This window comes from Pseudorasbora parva, chromosome 3, assembly GCF_024679245.1.
Source record: "Pseudorasbora parva isolate DD20220531a chromosome 3, ASM2467924v1, whole genome shotgun sequence".
In the NCBI taxonomy this organism is placed as follows: domain Eukaryota; kingdom Metazoa; phylum Chordata; class Actinopteri; order Cypriniformes; family Gobionidae; genus Pseudorasbora; species Pseudorasbora parva.
The window spans coordinates 30088246-30115389 of record NC_090174.1 but is presented as its reverse complement, the minus strand read 5'-3'; the positions used below and the strand labels follow the sequence as shown (position 1 = coordinate 30115389).

Genomic DNA, 27144 nt, shown 5'->3' with positions numbered 1-27144 from the left:
CACCATCTGTCTGCAAAAGCCATATTTCTCCTCCATTCAAAGTAGACATTTTTTTGTGACAAAACAACATTTTAATATCATAGTTTGATAGTAACTAATTTTGTTGCTCAAGTGATTGACTCAAAAAATCATACAGAAAAACTTGTACAATATAATTTAGCAGTCAAGCAATTGCGCCATTGTGATGAATGTGTGCTTTAATCTCCCCTGTACTGATTTTTAAGTATCACTCCTACTACAACCACTGCAGTGGCAGAGGCACTGAATAATGAATTACCCTTTAAAATACTTGAACACCAGATTACAGGAACCCCTTGCATTTCTGAAAGGCTTGCATTCCATCAATGTGCTGAAAATAGATCTGCTTCACTTGTGTTAGAACTAGGACAATGTAACAAGATGTGAAAAGGAAAGGCATTACAATAGCAGTTTCATTGTATATGTTGACTGAATATTGAGTTTTTGAGCTGGAGTTTGTTTGTATACAGACATACTCTGCAAAAAGTTCTTTGCAGAGTATGTTCCAAGCTTTACTCTTTTAGCGCAAGGCAACTTGCATACCGCTAGTTATTTTAGTCTATGAAGTTTTAAATATGGATATTTTTCTTACACAAACTCACCACTTTGCTTCAGAAGGCCTTTATATTAACCCCCTGGAGCCGTGTGGAGCAGTAATATGATGGATAGATGGACTTTTATGGACTTCAAAAATTACCCATCAAGTCAATGCCATTATAAAGCTATATAAAGGAAGAGCCAGGACATTTTTAATATAACTCAGATTGTATTCGTCTGAATGAAGAATGTCATATACACCTAGGATAGCTTGAGAGGGAGTAAATCATGGACTAAGTTTCATTTTTGGGTGAACTATCCCTTTAAGGGCATTTGCTTAGTCAACAGGGTCAGCCTTTATAGTCTAGTCTTCTGATTAAGAAGTATTCAAGGAATTTTTCCATGTGGTTTTGCATTGCCAGATGTGAGGTCAAAGAATGACTTTGTATCAGCTGGGATTTCATGGTTCTTTGAAGTTTGTTTGAACTCAAACTGTACCCCAATGACTTCGGACTGTTGGTTCATAATTTTGATGGTAATTTGAAAAGTGTCTGGTGAGTTAAACATTTAGAAAACCCCTAAAGGAACAATTCACCCAAAAATGAAATCCATCTTTCATCATGTTTCACAGATGAAAGAAAGTCATACAGGTTTGGAATGAAATGATGATAGATTTTTGAATGAACAATCCCATAGCATTAAAATATGTTCTTCTGGAGTTGTACAGATGGACTAGTAATGGAAAAATGTTGTGTGAGACACCTGTTGTGATGAGCAGCAAAGGAAGTGAGTTGTGTTTGCTTTGGCTACATGACCTGTGTTCACATAGTGTCTCTGCAGTCTGGGATCATTTGCACACTCTCTCTTGGAGATCTATGAGGAATTTCAGACCACAGCTATGACAGTCCACTGGTCCACTGAATGGACACAAGCTCACGGAAAACATATCCACACTGTCGGTTACGAATTTAGACACTAAATTACAAGAACAAAAGATGTGCTACTCCGGCCTTCGCAGGATGGACCCTTTGCAAGTTGAATAAGCCACTAGTTGTAAACACAGAGAGACTTTTTAATTTCATAAATTGTCTTTTTAATTGGTCAATATGTATCAATCTAAATAAGTTACAATTCTTCTGAGTGTTTACAAAGCCTTGCAAATATACTTATCAGATAAAATTTGCTCTGACAAGGCAGATATACTGTTTACAAAAAAGATTCTGTATATTTCGCACAAGACACAATGTTAAAATCAACACTAAGAAAAATGAAACCTCTACAAAAATATCAATAAATAACATCACATCTTATGTTGATACATTTACATCAGTATACAATTGCCATCATACCAAGCCTGAATAAAACCCTATATTTTTTGATACACAAACCATAGAGATGGTTTTAAATGTGACAATTCACATTTGCATCTCATCATCATTACTGAATCATGACAAATGTTAAAAATATACTTTATAATATGCTATTAAACTAATAGATTATTGATAACCACCTCCTGACAAAGACAATCTAGAGACAAAGTTCAAAAAATGTACATGTGCAATATAAACTGAACATAGCTTTTCAAAATGTTTCGTTGATAGGTAGACCGGCTTCTGTTGTGTATAAAATCATATTGTGACATATCTATATATCTATTACATAACATCCTCACGACCTCCTTTTTATCTTTTTAAACCAAACAAACTGCTTGCCTCTGCAGTTCACCTTCACAGATGCAACAAAGTGCAGCACGATGAAGAATCAGTTATGATTTGAGCAGAATCATCTCTTCTTTGAAACTTTCTAGCATTCAAAAAGTGAGGTTTAACAATAAAAAGTCGGCTGTACAAAAGGGCTGACAAAATGTAATGGTGGAGGAGGTCTATGGCACACATTTTTGCTGCTATTAAAGCACAACAAATTCTTTCTATTTTAAACATCTTGACATAAATGGACAGTTTACAACAGTTGGTTTTATCAATTGAATCGTGAAGCCAAAATCGTGAACACTAGTTAGACAACATTTGGTTATGAGGCACCCAGCAGCGTGTATGATACTGTACATGGCAGTGTAAATCAAGATATGACAGAGAGCTGAAAATATATCCGATTATTAGTGGGACTAAAACCTATTGTAGAAAATCTGAATTTATAATCATAAATAAAAACATTTCAGTGTTTCAGCATGCAGCCAAGTTTGATATATCAAGGCTTGCCGATATACATGTTGACAGAGAGGAACATCATTTTAAAGTTCACATCAGTTTTTTTATTCATCAGTGCCTCCTGACCAATTCTACAAAGAAGAAAGAATGGATGTTTATCAGTGTGTTCTACAGGACATTCTCTAAACGAAGAGGAGGAAAATAGTGTAATGCCGAGATCACTGGGGAGGTTGTTGCGTTTAAAGTAAGCTTAAGTTCTGAGTATCATTCTTAAAGTCCTCGATATCTCCCCACCGACCCAGCAGCTGACCGGACTCAAGTCAGCCAACTCTTTTCTACAAAACTGACAGGCTTCTACAGAGACTTCCTCAAGATGAGTTGGGCAGGGGAAAAAGTTCTGTAGCTAATTTTTTTTCTTTACAGAGAGTCAAGAAGCCTCCGAGCACTTCTCCAATCATTCAACTTTCCTGAGTTTACGAATTGAAGAGCAAGAAACATTTACAAGGAAGAAACACTACAGCATGTCTTTAAATATTTCTGGGTTCCTGGGATGGTGTTTGACGAGCCCACAGACCCATTTGAGATGCACCTTCCCCGAATTCGAACACCCCAGCAGTCACTTACAACTTCAGACTACGCTGCTGAGAAGTTGGATCTGATTGAGTCTTCCCGCAACTGACGGTGTTTTCCAATGTCACACTCTTCTCGAGGTGTTCTGCGTTCAATGGTTATCCTATAATTCTTCCTGAGAAGCGATCAAGAACAATTTAATGAATGTAGATGTCAAGTATCAGCAGTAATAAATAACATAGCTTTGAGCAGATGGTTGTAAAACAATAAAACAGATAATTATTACATTGGCCTAGTTTGTGAAAAAAAAGAAAAAGTTTTGGTCTTTACCTAAAGAAGTAGAATGCCATGAGGAGAGCCGTACCCAGAATTCCCCCTACTATTATCCCAGTCACTGCCGATACACCAAGTCCACCTGCTTAGGAAACAAAATGAAACCATTTATAAGGAAAGCGCATATCATGCCGTTACAAAAAAAGTATCAGTCTTCAAGAAGCAGAGGTAATTTACATGATGTGTCAATGTGAGTTGGGGCTTGAGGCTCTGGTGCTGGTCGCAAGGAGAACCATTCCCTCTTAAAGCCTGGCATGGTATTGAAAGTTCCGTTGGTGCCAAAGTAGTTCATGATAGTCTGAAGGTATAAAAAGACATCTCTTTCCTTACTTCAGAAATAATTCTGGCACGAACATTGTAAACCAAATAGTGCAAATTACATTTCAGTAAATGTCCTGACTTTTTTTTGGTCAAATAAAGCAGAAATTATTAAATGCGCATACCTCGTACATCCCTGACTCTGGGTCTGTCATCCTAACGACAGAGAAATCCCCATTTCGGTCACCATTGACATCTAGAGACACCTGGCCAGCAATGCCTGTATAATGGAATGTGAGGAATGAGAAAATTAATTAGTTGGAAGAGTCAAACATTCCAAGGAAAACACTAGCAAGAGTCTGCAAATTCCGGGTGGGCAATACAACAGGAAATCTCATCCGCCTCCTGCCATTTTTGTTGGCTTTGACTGCAGAAATGGTAATTTCATCTGTACATCTGTGTTCCTGAATTCTTGAGATTTTTAAAATATTATTTCATTTAACAGGAAAACATGACCCTGTTCCTGATGATTCTGGCTGAGCAAAACATTGTTATTTCACATTTAGTTGTCTTGCTGTGGTCATTGAGACGGGTCTGGGCCGCAGACATGTCTGAGCACTTATTTTGTAAGGGAATTTTAATGAATTACAGTGGCAAGTATACTGGCGAACCCTCTGTTCACAACTACAATAACGGGAATCAAATGTGGTGATTAATAATAATGGGAATAAAATGGGACTTGGTCAGTGTTCACATTCCACTGTTCTTCTTGCAAAAAAAAAATTGCATTACTATTTTCCTAATAATAGGCTTAGTGAAAAATATAATTTTATAGGATGTCAATTTATACAAAGGACACATTTGTTGCCAACCCACTATCCAATTTTAATATTTTCTTAAAATTCCTAAATACACTACCAGTTAAAAATTTGGGACCCACTTTATCTTAGGTGGCCTTAACTACTATATACTGACATTTTAATTAATTATTTGATACAATGCATTTATTGTGTACATACATGTTTTTACATAGTACTTACATTAAAAAAAAAATACCTGCATGTAATTACATCTGTAATTAATTTCTGTAGATACATTACACAGTTGGCACTTCCCTTACACCTAACCCTATCCTTAAACTGACCCACACCACCACACCTGTCCCTAACTCTACCTGTATCCACCTCAATATCAGCAAAGGTGTTTTGCAATACAATTTGAACACAGTAAGTACATTTTACTTATTTTTTTATGTAAGTACATAGTACTTAAGGACACCTAATATATCATGGGACCAAACATTTGTTTTTATGTTTTTGAAAAAAAGTCTCTTAAGCTTACCAAGACTGCATTAATTGGATTTTTAAATATATGTGAAAACAGTACTATTGTAAAATATAATTTAAATTTAATAACCAGTCATTTTAAAACATCTTAAAATGTAATGTGAGGGCTGAAGCAGATTTTTTTGGCAGCCATTAAGACCTTTTCACACCAAGGATGATAACAATATTATATATATATATATATATATATATATATATATATATATATATATATATATATATATATATATATATATATATATATATATATATATATATATATATATATATATATATACGTTGACAGCCAATAAAATACATCCTGCTTTAAAGAGCTCACACATTTAAAGTGACATTTACAGAATAAACAGAATAATATCATGCGTTAGTGTTGACACACTAATATAGTATCGTTATTGTTACCTTTATAGTTATCGTTCTTGGTGTGAACGGGCCTTTACTCCCGTCTTCAGTGTCACATGATCATTCAGAAATCAATTTATATGCTGATTTGGTGCTCAAGAAACATTTCTTATTATTTTCAACCAAAAGTTTAAAAGAAAAGTATTTACTACTGTCAGTACTGTCAAACTGAATGCATCTTTGCTGAATAAAAGTATTAATTTCTTTAAAAAAAAAATTAAACTTACTGACTTTTAAATAAGTGTATACAGTATATTGGCATGTGGATGGTAAATAGGTTAAAGTGGTCAAATTTACAGCTGTTGTGAGTAATGATAGAGTACTTTTGCAATTAAATTAATTTGTATAATTTAAATAAACACGCTATTGATCATACTACAAACTGAGCGTGCATACTGTTATCATGTTATATTGCGTCAAGTCCCTTCCTTGCAAATGTTATATTTGTGGGTGCTCCCAAAATCTTATGTATAAAATCACTGTTTGTTTTTTTTAATGCATTTTGGTTTGTTTGAACAAGCAGTTTCTGTACGTGCTGCTATGCAGAGAACACATTCATAAGGCCTTATGTTAATGTAATGCTGCATCCCAACCTTAGATGCACACATGCAAAATCAGCCTGATTAACCCAAAGGCTACACAAGTGTAATATTTATTTTCTCGTGTAATGATCTTCTTCTGACATCGTCTGGCTAGTGCAGTTTCACTTGATTACTGCAGAGTTTGCTGCCACTGTTTACCTTCTCCATAGCTGAACTTTTAACACAGAATTGAACTAGTCAGTTCTCATGCCTCTAGTATATATATTTGCATTTCAGAACTACAGCTGCTGATTAATTTTTGTTATAAAATGCAAAGGATGTCTGCTCAAGTCTAGTGTCCAAAGCGCAGCATTTCCCCCTAATTACCTTCAAATGTCCTGTTCCACATGCTGTGTGTGATTTCCAGTCCATTCTTTTTCGTCTGACCGTTACTCATCACGTCACGCAAGGCAATTGCATACAGAAGCAAAGCATCATGGAACCCCTCCATAAACATATTGACCTGCAATGCAATAAAAGAGGAAGGTCTGAACACTAGGTGAAGACAGCAGACATTTCTCAATCAAAATAATGTTTGCTTCTGAGAAAGAGATCTCTATCCATCAGTAAAACATGCCAATATCCAGGCTTTAAGAAATATAGAGAAGTGATATTATTGTATCCACCCATCCATCCATCCATCCATCCATCCATCCCCAAACCCCTTAATCCTCTGCAGGGTTGGGGGGATGCAGGATGCTTATCTCAGTGTCTCAAGCCACAGGCCATCAAAGGGCTCACACATTCACACTCTATTTGATATCAATTTATATATGTCTGTATTTTAATATTTATTATTATTTCGATGTATTTTTGGTGTCTTTGTTTTTATTCTGATATGATAGTGATAAGGACTGACATGAAGCAAAGTGGAAGAGAGAGGGGAAGGGATCAGGACTTCCCACGGGTGTTGGCGTGTTACAATCAGCTCTGACAATATTTTATTATTTAAATAGTAAATAGTATTTTAAATAAATGAATTGAATAAATACAAATACATAATTACATATTTCTGACATTGTTTTATAAATTTGTAAATTAATACAATACATTTGATGATCTTAAATCTTTTATTTCATATGTGGCCCTCAACTATCTTTGTTTGCTGGACAAATGTTGCTCAAACTTTATTTACATAGAATTATAAGATATTAGTAGACAATTATGATGAACCAAAGGTTATCATGAGAGAATCCAAGAACAGTCTATCTATCAGTATCATATTTTAGTTCAACTGCAAATGAATGAACAACTGCATACAGTGTCTTTTAACATCAAGAGTGAACAAGATGGAGAGGATCCATAAACAGCACTGTTGTGTTCAATGAAATGTTAACCAATTTAAAAAATAATAAGGGCTACCCAGCCGCCATGAATACTGAAAAGCACATACTAATAGATGCTCGTGTTATGATACGGATTAATGGTCCGTTCCTGCCACAGAGCCGCATGCTGCATGTGCGCAGCCCAAGGCAAACAATAGTAAAACCTGGGGCTTAGTCAGTCTGCGGCCCGGGGGAGATTTGATATCCGGCTGCCAAGATTACTGTATATTTACATTCACCCTCAACTGCCTAATAAGAGTGAAACAGCAGGAAAAGCTGATATAGTCATATGACTGTTTATATACATATTCATTTTTGGAAGCGTGAACAGAGGTGAAATCTCCAAGCATTCAGAGCATAACAAACCCTGCCGTGTTTTCATACAGAGCACAGCTTGCAATTCAGCAACACAATGTATCGGACTAAACATTCCTCATGCAAAAAGTGTAATGCTTTCTCATTGCGAAACAAACCCTGCTGATATTTAAGATAAGGCACTATTGCTAACAGTTTGTTTTAAACTGATGCCATCTCAGTTCAAGAATGTGATATGAAAGAGATATACAGGAGATTTTGATTAAATTTCTGTTATTCTAACTCAGATGTTAAAGTAGAGGTCTCAAGGCCTGTCACCCTCGTTGAAATTTGTGGTTTCCATCACAGTTTGCAGCATCTTTAAACAATAAAGTGATTTCTTATGTAACAAAAATAAATAATTCCACTGTTAGGGTTTCTTCCCTTTTAAGTGCCTATTTAGCCTGGCTATTTTTGACTTGTATAGTCTCACAATCTTAATTACTTGTTTATTTAATAAAACTTATAAATTTACTAAAATCTGTATATATATATATATATATATATATATATATATATATATATATATATATATATATATATATATATATATATATATATATATATATATATATATATATATATATATATATATATATATATACATACATATATATATACATACATATATATATACATACATATATATATACAGATATACACACTGTATATATATATACAGATATACACACACACCATGGTCTGTCTGAATACTGTATTCTTTTTGGCTGAAGGGTATGCAATAAAACACACAGGTACTCATTTGAATCAGTGTTCTATAGTAATGCACTGTTTTCATTGAAGCGTGGACACACATGCCACTCGCACACAGCGAGCAGAGATCATGCTGCACACATGACCATGGTATAAATGGGATAATCCACGGCTAACTGTGCAATAAACTATTGTAAACTATTGCTAGCTGTGGGTTATCCCTTACATATAATTTTAAGACATAATATAGTAAGGTATGTGCTGAATTCCTGCATAGTTATTGGGAGGGAAGAGAGAACTGCATAACGGCACTAATTCATAATTGGCCCAACTGGAGTAATTAGACCCAAACAAGCCCTGCACCATTAGAATGAATGTAACTCATCCTCAGGGCTCACTGGACTCACTGTTTTTACCCATAAGCCTGTTTCTGTTTATTTAGGCTGATTAACTTCAGGCTCTGGCATGAAAAGGTGCAACCGCATGTCATTTTCCTCACCCTGGTGAAAAATTACCCAGTGTAGTCTCACTGTCACTACCAGGTATGCTGCAATGACAGAAAGCCCAGAACAGAACTTTAAGACACCATCTATGGGGAATCAAATATCAATGACCCAATGGGAAATAATGTTTATTTCACAATTTTTTTTTTGTTAACTTGATTTATTAATTTTAACATGAATTCTTTAATTATTTTTAACTATGTATTATTTGTTTATACTTTTTTTTTTTTTTTTTTTTTCCAAGTTTTTAATACAAGTTTTTAATACAAGTTTCAATACTTTTTTTTCATAATATAATGCAACAAGAGAATGAAAGAAAGTTCAGATATCTTCTATTTTGTACGGGAAGAGCTTCTAATCTAGTCATTTAGAATTCAGTCGCTGCAGAAGGACTTTTTCTTGTTAAATGGAGACCTCTCGAAGCCTTACATCATGAAGCCTTTCAGATGATAGGTGAAACCTCTTAAAATGATAAGAATCAAATATATAGTCATATATTCTATGATGACCTGGTGTAAAAAACTTAACAGAAATATAAACATGTTATTCTTTATCCATGTACCACAACTAAATTATACTGCACTGCTAGCAAAATGAGTTTAGTTCTCTTAGGGCCAGACTTACTAACAGCTTGCACCAGCACAAACCTTCTTTTGGCATTAAAAAACTATTGTCGCGATTTAATAAAGACACACAGTGAAAAGATTAGCACTGAAAAGATGTGGACAAAAGTAATTTCTGCAGCTGACATTATTGCATTTGCATTTTTAGGAGTTTCCCTTTTAGAAGCAAATTTATAGGAGGGAAGTATTTAATTGAATCAATACGATTTACTATGGTTTGCGCTAGTCAGGTTACTGGTATTATTTAATGCTCCATTATTTAATGCCCCCCAAAAAGCACGTCTTTAACCTGACGCTAATTTACACTGCTCTTGGAAGATTGCTTTGGTCATTATGGAAATGATTCAGCTGTGTCTGTGTTCTTTAAAGTCCCAAACCGGAAGTTGCAAGTGATTTTATTTCAGTGCATTTCCAGGTGAAACGGAATATTAAACAGAGGGCAGGGTTTTACTTCAGCGCTCCTCCTCCCCATCTCACGCTCATAGCAGACAGGGTTGCCAGATGCCAGCAGGGTTTTCCAGCCCAAAACTTCGCCAAAAACCGCCCAATTTTTTTGGGGCTTGTTTCTTGTTTAAATACACTGAAATCATTAACAACCTGTGTATCGACTAGCCTATCCGATTTCAGAAACAACATTCAGTGAAATGAATGCAACGGTCCGTGTACTTTTGCGTCCATTCCTTTTTCGTTTTTAACATTGGAAAAAATCATTAAATGGAATGGTTGTTGTATTTTTAAATATTATGTTGAATAACAAAATTTATATCAAAACCTAGGCTATACACAAATTCCATGCGCACAAAATAAAATAACTTATTTTTGGATTTTATTTTTAAATTAGCTACGTTTTGCATTTTTATAAACGATTTATAATCGTTTTATAAACGATTCATTTTTAAAAACGAACAGATTTATATAAAAAATTTACAATTACAAATGTTCTTTTGTAAAATTATTTCCAGATAAAGATATGATTAGTCAAATGAAACAATAAACTTAATAATGATTAGGCCTACAAATAAAAAAATTATCGGAAATGTCGTCCAATTATCTACTATTATTTGATGACAATTGCCTACATTTAGAAAACAAAATACAGCCATTTCTGCTTTTTTTCTTTTAAACAAAAAAATCAAGCTGCACCTTTTTTAAATTACATCTTTCATTCCGAAATAGAATAATGAATGAACAAAAAAGTACACAGACTTTCTATGCCTCTGTCCGTAGTCATTCTATTGATTCCAAAAGAAAAGGCACTGCTTATGGGCACTTTTAAAAAAAAAAGTTATAAATAATTTATATTATTTTTAATATTACTTAAGAAAAAATATATTATTAAATATTATTTAAGACAATTACCTTGTAGCCTATCTGCTAATTCTATTTATCAGTGAAAAAAGAAAAGAAACTGCTTTTCCATATTTTATGTCTGGTTTAAAAATGGAAAACTGAATGGACGCAAAAGCATCCTCAGTCTGACTATTATACTATTAAACTATAAGCTTATGTCACGGAAAATAATGTGATCAACTCTTAGGCAATCAATGAGGGTTTATTGTCAATAAAAGTCGCTTGGAATAAAAGCCTAGCATAACATTGAGTGGATATATGGATATACAAAATAACCCACTTTAACATTTCAATTATTTCAAATACATGAAACCTGCATTGTCATGAATAGCATTACATGAAAATCGCGCTGACCATATTATTTAGACAACATGTGTCAGTGCGCTCTTTGCAGAAGCAGAACGTTCGTGCATGGCGGGCCATCTCTACACAAAGCACGTCAGCCAAGCCAGAGCTGTTGCCTGTAGTGTGTGTGAGTGAGTGAGACTGCTGCCTGTTGAACAGAGGAGAAGAAGGATCTGAAGTGCCGGTGTTTCGGCTACAAAAAGCCCGCCGCACTTATCCAAAACCAGTCCAATTTTTATGCACCTGCCCAAACCCATTTTTGCCCGCAATATAGATTACGAAACTGTCCAATATGGCAACCCTGATAGCAGACTAACATTTGGAGGGGAGTGGTTATTAAAGCTAGACTGTGTGATATTTTCCCCCATCTAGCGGTGTAAAGGTATATGACAATCCAGTGAATATTAGTTTCTGTTCGGCTCAATTCCGATTTCGTTTTAACTCCTACGGTGGCCGATTTAGTCCAAGATTAACATGGCTTCCAGTTCGACCTCGTCAATGAGTGCCATCGAGTGTTAAAACGCAAAAAGCGAAGCTTCAATTTACGGGTATGTCCCTCTTTGGCTAATGTACTGTCAAGATGGAGGGGCAACATGGCGACCGGCATTCAAACCCCTCACCCATATGGATTTTCAATGGCATATTATAAACTTACGAGAATACTTTATTACTTAAAAGAAGTAAATATACATTAATGAGCACATATATTTTTGAAAGAACTAAGTGTTTTAGTTAAGAATAACCTAAAAAAGTTACACAGTGTAGCTTTAAGCATTTTAAAACCTAAGCCTTCAAACTGACAAGGAATGTATTCCAGACCGTATTACTTTTCAATTAAAGATTACCACAACAAAATATTTCTTTCTCTGTATTAACTTGCACAAATTAATTGTTCACCCTAAGACCTGCAATACGTGCTAACAAAGGAAATAATAAGGATAAGGAAATAAGATTTTGATTTCATGAGGACTTTAATATGCTTGTTGTCAGTAGATCATGCGCTAAACTTTTCCACTCCAATCAGGGCTTTTATGGGATTGCACTCTCACGCTAATTTGCTGTTTAGTAAATCTGGCCCTTTATTATATTAGACGAAGAAATACAGAAATAGGTTATCCTGAGAGAATTGAATTGGTCGTTATTGCAGGTCTGTTCCGAAAACAGTGACACCCTCCACTGTTGATCAAATAGAGACGACTGAAGCAGAACGAACTGTCTGTAATAAGTCTGTGACTTCCTTTGTTTGTCTCAGTTTAGCCAATCGGCTACAGCGTGTTCAAATCCTGTGAGATGCCTTTAGGGACCTATAATGGTCAGCAAAGTGGTTGACTGCATATCTTGTTCTAGATAATGGTTGTTGAGAAGGAAAGGAAAGAAGCAACCATGGGTGGCCTTGAAATTCATATGCAGTCTAGTTTATTGAGTTTGATCATTTCTAATGAATGTGCCTAGTTGCTTCACTGACCCTCCAAGTTCTGCTTCAAAGTACAGATGGAAATATACATCTTAGAGCAAGTTGCCAAGCATTAAAGCCTCATTATTTAAAATGTAACCTTAAATTGCTCAACTTTAACACAAATCACCTGATTTAAGAAGCTGTGATTGGATTATACACACCCGAGGAGATAGGTATTTTAGAAATGCTAAATCTGTGCAAAAATTATTTTTAGAGATTATTTGAGCTTCAGTAGTTTTGTCATGCTGGAACTTGATAACCTGCAATGATGCAAAGATACGGGCAAGCTGAAATTACATGAACATTTGTAACAGATAAACCAGAACTACTACTAAGTAAGATAAAATAAATGTCAGTCTGAATAAATTCATGGTTTCCTTCTTTTGAAAGATGTTTCTCAACTAGAAACAGTTAATGATGCTAATGAATGTTGACTGTTTTTAGGATTTTCTTCTGAGAGTATTTTGCAAGTGGAAACATGGTAGAAACACATAAAACATAAAATACATTATACTGTAATACATAAAACATGTTCCTAATGACTGTGGTAATCCAACACACCCACCTACTGGTCATCAGTGCATAAAAATACTTTGCTTTTTCCACAGACTTTAGTCACTATAAGGACATACTGTACAATTGACAGCACCATTATATCTAAAACAGCACTTTTTAAATTCACAAAATAAAGGTCTTACTTTGTACGTAGCTGGATTACACAGTGGAGCTTCTAAAATGTTAACAGTGGAAACTGCCATTTATCCAGCAGATTTACGTTCTGCATATGGGGGGCTCTTTGCAAATGAGTATGGCTGCATTTCCTGGCAGCTAGTATGAATTGCTAAAATCTGTGTGGATGCTCATAAGAACACCACTCACTGTAAGCCAATTCCAAAAAATGTATCACCTTCCTTAATGAATAAAGTGAGCATTCTTCATCCACCTCATTAATTCAGCATGAACAGAAAAAAACTGAGCCGATACAAGCGGCAGCTACAAGCAGAGGGCCAAGTTTGTCATATTAGCCTGTGCTTCTGTCAGGTAAGGCTTCTCTGGGAAGTGTGCACATACAATGAAATAATTGTGCTTGGCACTCTGAAGTCTTGACATTCATATTTGGATCGAGAATGGGCTGTCTGAATACATTTCTATATGGTAGTGGTCCCCCGCAAAGGTCCAGCTCAAATCTTTTGTGTCTCCTGCTGATACAGCAATTGAGCAGTCAAAAGTGGCAGGGCTCCCACTGAGGTTATTAACCTTGGCACTTCGATTCAGCCACAGTTGATTGTTTCAGAAAGACAGTTTCCACTGTCTTTCTTAGAAAAGCTCTGATGGCTTTTCAAAGGAAGCTGACATGATGGGGACAAAGAGCCAGACCAAAATAATGAGCACGTATGAAACTCCAAGTCACTCCATTCAAAAGTGTGAATGCACTGTATTCTGACTTAAAACTGGGGGAATAAAAGTTTCATCTGCTCTATTTTTGCAGGCCACAAAATGAATCGGATTGCAGAAAAGGGAAAAATGTAATTGATTGATTGACTGAATGACTGGCTGATTAAGCTGTCTACACTGTCAGAAAAAAAGGTACAGTGCTGTCACTGGGGCGGTACCCTAAGGTACAAAACCGAAATGGTACTAATATGTACCTTTTAAGGTACTAATATGTACCATTTAGGGGTGTACCAAAGATGTACTTTTTCACTTTTGAACCCTAGGGTACTGCCCCAGTGACAACACCACCTTTTTTTGTTAGCAGCAGACAAAAGGTTGGTGTGTTGGAAAAAAAATAGCCACCTTTTTAATGGATGGAAATTTTTAGGTTCATCTCTTTTGCATTCCTCCCCAATAGAGTGTAAATACACCAAGAACGGCTTTATCTTGGCCAATCCTTCGGGAATTTGCAGTAGGGGTGGAATGGTTCTTTTAAAAAAAAAAAAAAAAAAAACGTAAGGTTCTCCACCCACGGTTCGGCATGCACTAGCACCATGTTTTTAAATCTGATGATGCATCTATAATATGGTTTCTTGAAAACAATGTGTAAAACAGACAGGCAAAGTTTGGTTAATGTATGTTTCTGTTGATGGATACACATTCTGGCTTCCCAATATATTACAACAGCGATAATCAAAACTGTCAAAAAAAGAGTCTAGAAAGATGTGTTCATGTGTAGAATGTACTCTTTCAGTGCATTATTACTTAAAGGGAGCCTTTTAATGCTGTCTGTGTTTTTAATGTTCTTGACTGCTCTTGACTGAATAACTGTTCTAACTTAAATAAGGATTTATTTAAAAAGGATATATTTCATAATGCTATTTCATGCATACTGTGCTTTTTACACTGTTAAAGACTTGGATTTCCATCCTAAACATGGACAAAGTTTCAAACACTAAGTTGGACTTTTGATGGAGTATTTCTGTGTCAAAAATACTCCTTCCGGTTTCTCACAAGTTTCGGAGAGTTTTTTTCGAGTATGGGTCCGCTTGACGTCAACGGGTCCTTGTATAGGTCGTACGGGCTCTTCTCCCGGAAGGGTGCGCGCCCGTCGACCACAGCAAGAGAGCAAATGCACGCCCATAAACACTGCTCTCAAGCTGCAGATCCACTCGTCCGCACAACACTTCTGTCACGCCATGCTCCACTTTATGACGTTAAGCGACTTTAACGCGCCCGCAGAGCATTCCGGGAAGGAAACGCTGCATTTGAACCAATTTAAACGCAGAAATGACGGGAAGCGTCACAACATCACGCTTCAGTCGTGTCGCAAAAGTGGATCTCCAGGGTCACTGCTGTCACAGGACTTTACGAAATCAACAATGTTATCAAAGAAGTGTGTTTTTGGCGGAGCAGTCTATCAGCCTATCTTTCTTTTATAAATATAATAAAACTAAAGACTCTATACTACTCTATAGGTACTCAAGATTGACATGAGATTGACTGAAACTCAGTGTTTCACCCCCCCCCCCCTTTAACTGATATCCTGTACTATAACTAGCGTTTGTTTATTTCCTATTAAACAAATGTTTTATACTTTTATAATGGCTAATATTGCTTTTTATTATTATTTTTCAGTCATAATTTGATATGAATAACATGGCATATTTGGTATTGAGAAAGGGTCTGTTAGTGATTGTGATTTTGACTTCATTTCAAGTTAGCTACATTATTACACCATTAGATGGCAGCAAAGACTGTCTTCTTTATGAGGGAGTCAGTAGCAAAGACTTTATGCCGCCTTCATGTGCTATCAGAAATGTAATAATTCCTACTTCTGAAGTCGCGAATACAATCTTATCGCATTCAAATTTTGAAATGGGAGAGCGTTCATGTGCAATTTTTACCTAGGAAACTTTTATTTACGATAATTCCAATAGCACATGAAGGCAGCATTAATACTAAAAGGGACTGAAACAAGGTTGTAAACAATAAGACGTACCTTAAAAATGACTAGCACTGACAAAGACAAAGATATTGCTTTCCTCAGAGGACATTCAATCTGATTTTGTGATCATGAATATAAGATTAACCTAAAGAATATCAGTTAGATGCAGGTAATGCACTCGATTAGTCAATCTCTCTCTTATAATACGCTATTCTACATAACACAAGTGACATTTAAGAATTAGTAACGGAGGCTTTAGATCTGCACAGACCAGACCAAATAAATCTGAAATCCACTAAAAGTCTTATATATTGAAAGTATTGTATATATTTTTAACATTATTTTCAGAAATGTTGTTTCAAAGACTCACGTACAGCATTGCAGTCTTCACAAACAGGGATGCCCGACTGCTGTAGTGACTTTTTCATTTCCATGGAGAAGTCTTCAAACTCTGGTTTAGTGGACCGAAGCAATGTTACAATGTTAAGAAAGCTGTAGGCGGCCTTGGCATCATTGTCATATTTGTCTCCTCTCTTCCAGGATCCATCCCCTGTGAAATAATTTTGTTTTTATTGTAATAAATTTAGGTTCACACAAACATATCATAAGATCTGCTATAGAAAAGTCCGTCTCTCAAGATAGGACATTATACAAGCATGTTTTGCCTGTGTCTGAAGATAAAAACTCAATGACAATGGGTAAAATATCTACTCTGTTACTTTTGCTGCAACAATGAGGTTTTTAGATATAGCACAGGAACATCAGTAACATCCTGGACCTGCACACTAGACAATATCCAGGCGCTATTGTGTTGTGCCAAAGATCTCTTGAATGTAATCTCTATGAAGCAGAAGACCTGCAGATAGCTTCATTGTGCTACAGGGTCATAGGACAATCTCGTCTGACTATGGCTCATCTTGGGAATAGAGATAAGCTCTGTAATCAGCAGTGTAGCTTTACCATAGGAAGAGGAGTTAAAGAGCTCGATGTTGAAGAAGATGTGGCTGTCACTGGTTAATTTTCGTCGATGAGATGCCAGCATGAGGTCTCGTACTGTGTCCGCCTTGGCACACATAATCACCACCCCTAAAGGAGAAAAGTGTTATTTGCCATTCAAAAAAAAAAAACAACTTTCAGCTACCATCACAACCTGGTTTATATGTATAATGTCAAAAATCATTTATGTAAAGGGTGGGGAGACAAAAAAAAGATAAAAAGAATAAAATATTTTTTTTATGGATTTTTATGGCATTCGGTTCTTGCTGAAGGAACAGTGTACAAAAAAGCTCTGAAAGTGTTAGTCAGCAGTAAACGAAGGACTCTTCTGAACAGGTTATTTTTGCTGAATATAAAACGGAGCACGACCAGTGAAGTCCGATTCCTGAGCGAAAGACTGGTTCTTTTAAATGAATCTCAACTTATGAATCAGTTGGAGCAGTTTCTCAATAAATCAGACTCACTTACTTAAGTCACTGATTTTGTCATTTTAAACTCCAAAAACTGATACAATGTTATAAGGTGCACTGTGGTGAGTTTGTGAATTGCAACCAACAACCACTCACCCCTCCCTTTCGATGTACGTAGTGAAGCTACGGTAGCCAACACAGGACAAAAATGTCATCTGAGACCGTAGAAAGTAGCTAGTGGTCTATTGAGTCGTTTGTCCATTTAGGGCTACTGTAGAAACATGATGGTACAAAATGGCGATTTCACTGTAAGGGGACCCGCGGTAGCCTGACAAGCCAGACTCACATCAAAATGAAGTTGGGTCTGGGAACACACCGTTGGAAGGGCTTAATCCTCTGCACACAATAGGGTAGCGCTACAACCAATCAGAGCAACGAAGACGGTGAAGCGGAGCTAGTTGACAGATTCAACTTTTGCTGTATCAGGTCGGCAAAACTCAGAACACATCTTCCTTTTTTAAGAATGACTTCAGTGCTGTTCTTTGTTATTTTCTCATAGAAAAGCCTAACTCCAAGTTTTCCAGAGTCGCGGTCAAAGCCGATTAGAAAGACCGCTGTTTGCCAGCTTCCTTGTTTTCAAGTAGCACACGGATCCGTCACAACTCTGCTATTATGTTATGTTAAACCCGCCCACCAACTCTATACACAATGTGATTGGCCTGACCAGTTGAGAGTTGAGAGTCTGAACGAAGAGTTGCTTGATTACCCTGTTGCAGATTAGATTTGCTGCCGCTAGGGTAGGGTGTGTCTCAATTTCTAGGCTAGACCCGTGGTGTATGGAGATAGAAATGGCTCATTCTAAGGTAATAAAACATAACGGTTCATTATGTAAGGTCTTTATACACCACTGAAAACATAGTGATGTATAATATATTGCATTTCTCTTAATAGATCCTCATAAATACTGCACACTGCACCTTTAAGGCTTGTGGGACCTAAATCAGTTACTGACTTGTTCATATGATAATACTGCACCGGAATCATTAATTTCCTTACGCTTCCCATTTCTATTTATGGCATAGAAAATAAAGCAGTGTCCTCATAAGAGTTTTACAGACCATCAATCCAACATGCACATTAAAGTATTATCGTCTTGATCCTGACAACGTGCTCAGTGCTGTTCATTTAAGATTAATTATGACCTTTATGCTACTGGCCAGCTTTACAAGAACATGTGGCATTGATTCAATTATGTAAGCACAAGCCTTTAAGTACCATAGAATAGCTTATTTTTGAACTAGTCTAACAGAAATACAGTCTCGGGTACGAAATATTTTCCCAATGGAGCAAGGAGGTCAAGAATAAATAAATAAACAAACAAGCAAGCAAACAGAGTTTTTTTTTTTTTTTTTTTTTTTTTAAGTCACTAAGTGTCCCATAAATAGGAAGATTCAGAGGATTGGAACTTTCCCCACAGCTCAGTCAGTGTAATGCGCTGCTTGAAATATCCTCAGCTGAGTGGGACAAACTTCACCTCAGTATTCCTGCACTATAGCACCCTTTAATTACAGAGCGCACAGCACACTACAGGCCCTGTGTTGGCTTTCCAGCGATTCCATGGGGTACAGCTCCAGCCAGCAATATTTCAAAAATCTGGATTTTCCCACTGACACTAGTTACAAATGAGCTGAGGAATGCAAAGGGGCAACACATGGCACACTTACCGTTGGTTGCGCCGCATTTAATGCACCTGGGGGTCTATATAGACGCATAGTGTGAACGTGCACATGGAAATAATATCGCTGTGCAAACTTGTGCTATATTGCTACTGAGTAAAAGGGTTTACTGTCTTGCCCCTCTGTCCGATTTTGGCAGCATGGCACAGAATGCAAAATAAGCATGGCTATAATGACATATATCTGGCTTAGTAAATTCCCTCCCTGAGGACCATTCAGCCAGTTTGCGCTTCTGTGCTCACGTCATTCAGTGTCAAAAAATTGCAACACAGTATTCCATCCACATTAAAGTGCATTATCTTCTGACGTTTACCATTGGTGTGGAGATTTTACAAAATAGATGTTTATATCCATTTAGCTTAGACATATGACGTTATAAAATAGTAATTATAATAGTGATTACATCTATATCTTTTATATGTTACACATTTTTCATGTTTCCGGGTTCAAGCACTCTATCAGATGCCAATGGTGCTGATACACTGACACTGTGGTAAAAAAAAAAAAATCATTATCCTAACCTTTATCTCTACAGATGGCCCGTGATTTATCTTTTATAAATTGTTAAAATACGGATGTGCGGAACACTGAGCCAAGAGTACACCTTTGTGTTTTCAAAAGCTTAGCTGAAAACTGTAGGCCTATTTCTTATGTCATGATGACCTAAACAGATTGTTACCAATGTTGACACGTATCTTTCCATCATACCCGTATCTGATATTGAGCACAAAACACTCCCACTCTACATTCTCTCAATAAACAGGTGCAATTCATGTGCAGGCTGGGCCATGTCATTAAAGTTATCTGTATTTTATTACACTTGCCTCAGTTGTGCCAAACGACATGCCGCAGCCTCGTGCAACAGGTTTAAAACTGTACAACGAAGACTGACACAACAAAAACAAGGGCTTTGCAATGCCCAGTGAATAAACTCAGGCGTCACGGGCGCTGGAGAATGTCCCAATGACGTTCTTTAAAGATGACTGCAGGCAAACAAAAAACTATTTGGCAATCTGTACTGGATTCTTTTTATGAAAAACTGTGAGAGAGTAGATACTGATGATGAATGCTGTTATTATAAGCAGCCACATTAATCAACTTGCTTACAGTACATGCTTGTTTCACGGACCCCTGAACACAGTTGCAGTCTGCTTTTTGAAGTTGAAATGATGTTCAAAAAAAAGAAAGAAAAGAAAACAAGCCATTAGTAGTGAAAAGAAGTCATTAAAATATACAAACTCATAATATAATTTATTTGTTTGACATCCAGATACATTTAAGCATCTTTGCTATCTATACTGTATCAGTACTCACTACTACAGTACTTACACCACTGCAGCCTTTCATGAGCAGCCAAACAATGAAGCATCTAACATGCCTGGAATACTAATTTCAATGCCAGCAATCTACCTCATGGAACAGGCTGCATAATTTAGCATTCAAATATATGCTAATTTATACAGTGGCTATGTCAGTAATTTATGGTAATATAAACACAAACTTTTATCATCATAGTGCTATAGCCAACTATCTGGTCACTTGTCACAAAGCTTTCAATTTATTTTTTTATTTTTTACGTGATTGTTCCTTCTTGAAGCTCTTTAAATAACATAGTACCTAACTGCTGCTCTATGGCTGTGTTCTGAACTGGTGGGTCACAACTCTGTTTTAATGCTCAATCCCAATAATACAATGCATATAATCATGCATATGCACCCTCAAATTTATAAGCTAAATTGATTTGAATGTAGCGTCCAAAAGACAAAAAATAAGATTGTTACATTTGATAATTAACCCTTTAAAGTGTACAATCACACCGGTGTGATTAAAATGTTCAGTGCGTCATGTGATCAACTACTATATTCACATCTGCATTCATGTTTTGTTTTAGCTGGTGCTGAGCCTATTTTAATGCGCCATTTTATGTTTCTGACATTTAAAAACATTTATAGTGTGTAAAATATACACCGATGTCGACAATAATCCTTTCAAATATAATCATTGTTTGACAGCTGATAATTTACACATCACGGTAGGAAACTATAGAGTTTAATCTTAGAATATCGTGTGTACAAAATTAACAGTGCTCCAAAGTTGTCATCTTTTAGTGAATTTCATACTTTTGAAGCTAAAATATGTCACACAGCCTACATAATTATGGTGCAAAACCATATATTTTTTGTGTGTGTGCGTGGGTGGTTTGGGAAATCTGTCCAAAATTTTACAAAATATAAATGTTTAGCTTTCTATTAAAAGGACTTTTAGGCCTACTAATAGACAAACTCCGTTTACGCTAGGTAATGGAGGTTGTTAGGTTTGCAGGACATCAAAGAACAGCCTCTAATTCACAAAATGGCCTGTACAAAGGCGAGATAAGGTGCAGTTTGCCTTGCGATGTAAGTGCTTACATGCTTTAAATGAGTTTCTATAAAGCTACAAAATGCGTGGAAGATTGAATCAACAGGACGTTTAGGCCTAAATATTCGTAATATTCCATAGTGACAGTAAATGCTTTAATGAGGCTATGTTCTCGCTTTGATCATTCAAAAGTAGGCTATATTCAGATATGATGACATAGCAGATAATTATAACAGTTAAAGCTAAAGTGCAGTTTTATTGTAAATAATAGGCTAATAGTTATTTTTATTTGGGGGCTCATTTATTTCCACATGAAAATTTGTGTGCGTGCAGTTGAGTGAGTTTGCAATTAAGTCTATGAAAAGGGGCGGAGTTCAAACAGACTAAATAATTGGACCGTTGTCACAGGGTCCCCAGTGATGATCCTATGGACAGGTTGTTTGAAATTCCCCAACCTGGAAATCCAAACAAAATTACACGTACTGTAGTTGGGGCAAAAAATCAGACAACAGTAAGAAATGTGGCTGAAAAATAATGGCAGCATTTCAAGTGAAATACTCTTTTGCAGAGATATTACACCTTGAAGTGTATTCTGTGACTGTAAATGTGCAGTTCAATGTTATCCTTCAGAAAAGGCTTGAAACAGATGCCACATTTTCCCCTGAGTGTTTGAGTGGTGGCCTGAAAAATGCATCCCATCACTGAGATTCCACATTCAAATCTCTGCACGGCCTGTGATGGACAGATCAAAGGAAGTATGTGTCATTATACGAGGAGCATTCCATACTTGAGCATTCATAGTTGCTGAGGGGGATCACAACATGTTGAGGACCTCTAGCTGCTGTGAACTGGGAGAAAAGGGAAAGAATTAAAAAGCCTCAAGAGCCTGTCATTGTTAGTGTCAAAACAGCCTCAAGACAGCATTAACCTCCTACCTGTTTCAGTCATTCCATACTGACATTTTCAGAATTGGTGGAATATTCCTTTAATGACCAGCATTCACACAATATCTGCAATATTCGCTTAAGAAACCTAAGATGTCCATTTCAATGCACTGGACTGTCTTAGGAAAGTGATACAGGGCCCCTGTATTGAGGGATGTGTGTATATTTTCTAAAATCGACAACATCCTTGCTAGGAATGTTAGAAATGCACTGTTTATGAAACAGGATCAGTAAGGAGGTGCACAGTCAGACTTTCTGTGAAGCACCACTGATTTGCGGCAGACGGATATGATGTTTGAAAGAAGGATAACAACAGACAGTTCATAGTTTTGACAGCAGGCATATCTTTTAGCACCACAGTGTATCCAACACGGATAGTAGCAGTGTGCTCCAGAGAGGGTGTATCCTCTCTGGTTATTGAGAATCAGCCTGGCAGACAGTGCATGACTTTACTCGCCATGAGAAAAGCTGTTAAAAAGTGCTTGAGGATGTCTAGAGGAGTGCTAAAGCCTACAAATTGCTCCCCAAAATTCCTACTGCTCTTGCTCAGTGTTGACCGCCTGTCAAAATTCTGATCATTTTTTCCTCAGGCTTTCTTATGGACTGCAGCTAACCTCTTACATGTCTTTACACACAGGGAGCTCAAGGAGATCAGGAGAGGATCAAAAAGCCCTAGTTAGGAAAATATATGCATTTGACATGTTTGTATATTGCTCGTCTGTTGCAATATGCTCCGGATTGGAATTGCTGTCAGGATTGTTTTCACACATTATCATTTGGTATTATACAATACTTGCGGAAAAACTATGTCCCATTTTAACTAAAAGTTACTTTACTAAATGTGTTTACCAGGAGCAATACTTTGCAAATCCACCCTTTTGACCTGTGAATACCTGAGTTGAGTCACAACTTACTGCAGAGAACAAGCTACTGGTGAAAAAAAAAAAAAAATCTTGACTGCACAGAATTTTCTGAATGTTTTTCAAGCTAATATTCTCTAAAATGTTTTCCAAGCATTTTGTCAGTTACAGTATAGACCGCTTAAATACCCCTTTATCGACACCAAATCTGAAATGTGTCCTAGTTAAATCATATTAAACAAACTCCTTAATTTGAAACCATGAAATCTTATATATTTAGTGTCATTGTGGATTACTACCACTTGTGGTGGAGTCTAATAGTTCAATTATTTTCTATTGTTTGAAAGGTGTCTCTCCTGCAAGTCTCTCTATAGAGACCTTCCCCTGTTTGGAGTAATTGAAAGGTATCAGGCTCAAACCTGACAAGATGTCATCAATACCACTTGTGCAAATGATCACCTTCTGGCAAGAAACTTCTCAAGGGGATTGTGCTTTTAACAAATGTACTGCAAGACATTTTTGGCAAGCCGTTTTATTCCTTAAAACGATTAATCAGTAAACGATTTTAAAGACGAAGTATTGGACTATAAGAAAACAGAACTAGCACCTAATAAATAGTTAATGAAATAGGCACCAGCAACTATTTAAAACGGAAGTATGGAGTGAATGCTTAATATCAGAACCACAGATCCCCATGCAAATCAATGCCAAAAACATGCAACTTTTTACACGGATGCATATAATCAATGCATAGGCTACTAGTGACTAATTAAATAATATTATCTGTAACTATATATATATATATATATATATATATATATATATATATATATATATATATATATATATATATATATATATATATATATATATATTAATTACTATGATTTTTTTTTTTAAGTTACAGAAACAAAATATATACTCGTCTTGAGGAATAAATGTTAAAACGGCTTGCCGCAAATCATTTGTTAAGTGACAAACGGGTACCTTCGCTGCCGGAGACGGACGTCATGATCCCGTCGGCGTCTACTCTCTCCTCGTGCGAGTTCAACACAGCGAAATCTGTGACGATGTGATACTCTGAGAGCACCATATAAACCCCCTCCATAGTAAAGTAACAGTTTCTCTCGTCTTTATCATCGTCGTATATCAAATATGCCGTTCTCCAGGCGAAACGCTCAAATAACGCCTGAAACGTCTCAGCCATTTTCAGGTAAGTCGGTGCGATTCGTGTTAGATGAGAGTACTCGCTGCTTTTTCTGCTGAAGCCGGCGGCCAGAGCACCTGCTGAGATCACCGGGATGTTCCAGTGGGATGCCACTCTCGTCACCGGTGCTGCCGCGTACTCGCACACCGGACCGAGGACCAGGTCGGGAAGCTCATCTCTCTGCTTGTCCACGAGCGCGTAGAGAGCGTCCACCCCGCACGCGGAGTTCTCATAGCGCACATTGAATTTCAAGCCTGCAAACTGTTCTGTTCTCTCGAGGGTTTTTCTCGCGTATTCAATAGCCGGATAAACTCTCTGGTAAGAGAACAAGTATGTGTTGTTGCGAGGCAACATGACCATCACGTCGATGTTGTCATTCAGTGCACTTGTCCTGCCAGGCATCATGAGCACTACCCAAATGGACAGACATATTGACATGAAACATGACATCTTTCACACCAATGAACGATGAACTTTTTCTTTTCTTTTTTGCAAAAGACCAAAGCTTTTTAAAGATTTTTTTCTCTCCCAAGTAGGTTGCTATATAAATTGAGACGTATCCTTAATTGAACTTAGTATGGCAAAATCCCACTCAGTCTGTTATAAGTGAGTTATGTCGTGTGTGTCTCTCCTGCAAGTCTCTTCAGAGCCCCTCTCTCTTCCCCTGTTTGGAGTCCTCTTTGGGTCTCTGTCTAACTCTCCGCTTGCCTGTGTAATTACTCTTGTTAGGATATGTGAAGTGTGCGGCTCGGCTGGTCACCACACACGCTGCAGTTTAGGAGGAATTTTCAAGCATCCTTTAATTATTATTCCTGCGTCATCACGGCGCAGCCCGCCCCCTCCTTAAAGCTACAGTGTCGCAATTCGTGACAGCCCACAACTTCAGCCTGGATTAAATTATCAAAGTACGGTGCACAAACTCCAATTACAGTTTCAACTTGTTAATTATTTTTATATACATTAATTTTTAAATATATTTTACATTATTCAAATGCACATTATACATTTAAAGCCAACACAGGTTGATCAACCGTGCTCTTTAAGTTAAGCCATGCTATAAAATACAGTCTTTAACCCAACAATAAAATCAGAGGCCTAATCAGTATTAAAATAATAAAACGTTTTAATTGAAGTGCTCCCCCTTTTTAGTCCTAATTTGAAATCTGGCTATAGCATTTTGCAACAGTTGTAATCGATCAAGTGCTGACTGTGGTAGCATGATGTACAGTACAATGACATAAATACAAAATCTTACTTCACAGCATATACATACTTGTTACTGCATTTAGTTTGACAAAATATTCCATACGATCTGTATTGTGGAATAATTGACATTCACTCTACAGGGAATAGTGAATGAGTGAACAATTTTGGACACACCATGGTTCCCCAAAATATTTTTTCTTGGTTAATCTATAATTTAATGGTGAAATAACACTTGTTTGTTTATTAGCTAACACTTTAGCAACACTGCAACTTTACGGTAATCATTTAGAGATGCAGCATGTTTGAGCTGAAGCAGCAGTCAGTAATCAGTGGTGTGTATGAAAACCGTCTGTACACAAGAAGGACAGCAAGAACAAAAGCAAGACGTCCCGCTTATCATGTAAATTGTCCTTACACAAACTTCTGGTTCTGTAAAACCAGATTTTGCTCCAAATTATATTCAAAAAGGGGGTTCAGGTGTTTATGCCCATGTAAAAGATCTATAAACTAATTAAAAGAAACATTAAGTCATTAAATAAACAAAAACTCCTCAATCAATAGTCTTGTTACCTCATGTCTATTATGTCATGTCAGATTTTTGATAGCTGACTGTTCTCTGTCTGGACCTCGTGTCCATATGCAAACTATTTAAGCACTATCATAGTGACATCTAGTGGTAGAATTACAGCAACACATCACAGATTTTTGAAAATGGATGTCATGTAGTTAGAAATAATATATAATGTATTTGTATACAATGTATACTATTGTTCTGCATATCATAACCATATATGTATAATAATGCAACAAAATTGTCAATTCAATGGTAAGAGCAAGCACATTTCGGAATAAGAACGAAGGCCTTATAGCAGGACAGATATAGCGGCAGATTAAAAATGACTTAGCCAAACTCTCCAGACAGAATATTTCTTATTCACGTCACTGCTAAATGGTGCGCTGAGTCTGTGGCTTCAGTCAATGAGACTGTTCTGAATCCCAGCTCCTTTGATTGCCCCCAGAGGTATTACACATTCAGGCTGAATAAACAAAATTGATATAAAGATAACAGCAACTAAAAGATCCATTCAGAGAACTGCAGTAAAGTACGTCCCTGCAATTATTTAATGGCCAAAGTACAACGACAGTTCTGGCAGACCTACTGTAC

At 36.6% G+C, this 27144-nt stretch overlaps 2 protein-coding genes across 3 annotated transcripts in view; one reads left to right on the top strand and one right to left on the bottom strand.

The window, feature by feature from the left end:
- arid3c (AT rich interactive domain 3C (BRIGHT-like)) overlaps window positions 1–27144 on the top strand; it is a 194850-nt gene that overhangs the window by 56891 nt on the left and 110815 nt on the right. The gene's annotated exons all lie outside the window — the stretch shown is intronic.
- On the bottom strand, window positions 1631–25769 carry npr3 (natriuretic peptide receptor 3). 2 transcript variants are annotated; one of them, XM_067438394.1, is made up of 8 exons: window positions 24554–25769; window positions 17223–17348; window positions 16637–16812; window positions 6538–6673; window positions 4067–4161; window positions 3801–3921; window positions 3621–3708; window positions 1631–3465 (listed from the first exon to the last, which is right to left on the bottom strand). In XM_067438394.1, exons 1-8 carry the CDS (start codon window positions 25221–25223, stop codon window positions 3354–3356), a joined length of 1524 nt encoding a protein of 507 aa, XP_067294495.1. In that variant the 5' UTR covers window positions 25224–25769; the 3' UTR covers window positions 1631–3353. The 2 variants fall into 2 exon arrangements, with proteins under 2 accessions (XP_067294495.1, XP_067294496.1); XM_067438395.1 differs by having other exon boundaries at window positions 3621–3705; window positions 24554–25703.

What these genes read in the sequence shown, in the direction of transcription:
- npr3 (XM_067438394.1), bottom strand. Translation starts at nt 25,223, where the DNA reads ATGTCATGTTTCATGTCAATATGTCTGTCCATTTGGGTAGTGCTCATG. An exon ending in TTTGTGAAGACTGCAATGCT is followed by an intron (nt 6,674 to 16,636) that starts GTACGTGAGTCT and finishes ATTGCATTGCAG; the next exon opens with GTCAATATGTTTATGGAGGG. An exon ending in AACTCACATTGACACATCAT is followed by an intron (nt 3,709 to 3,800) that starts GTAAATTACCTC and finishes TTGTTTCCTAAG; the next exon opens with CAGGTGGACTTGGTGTATCG.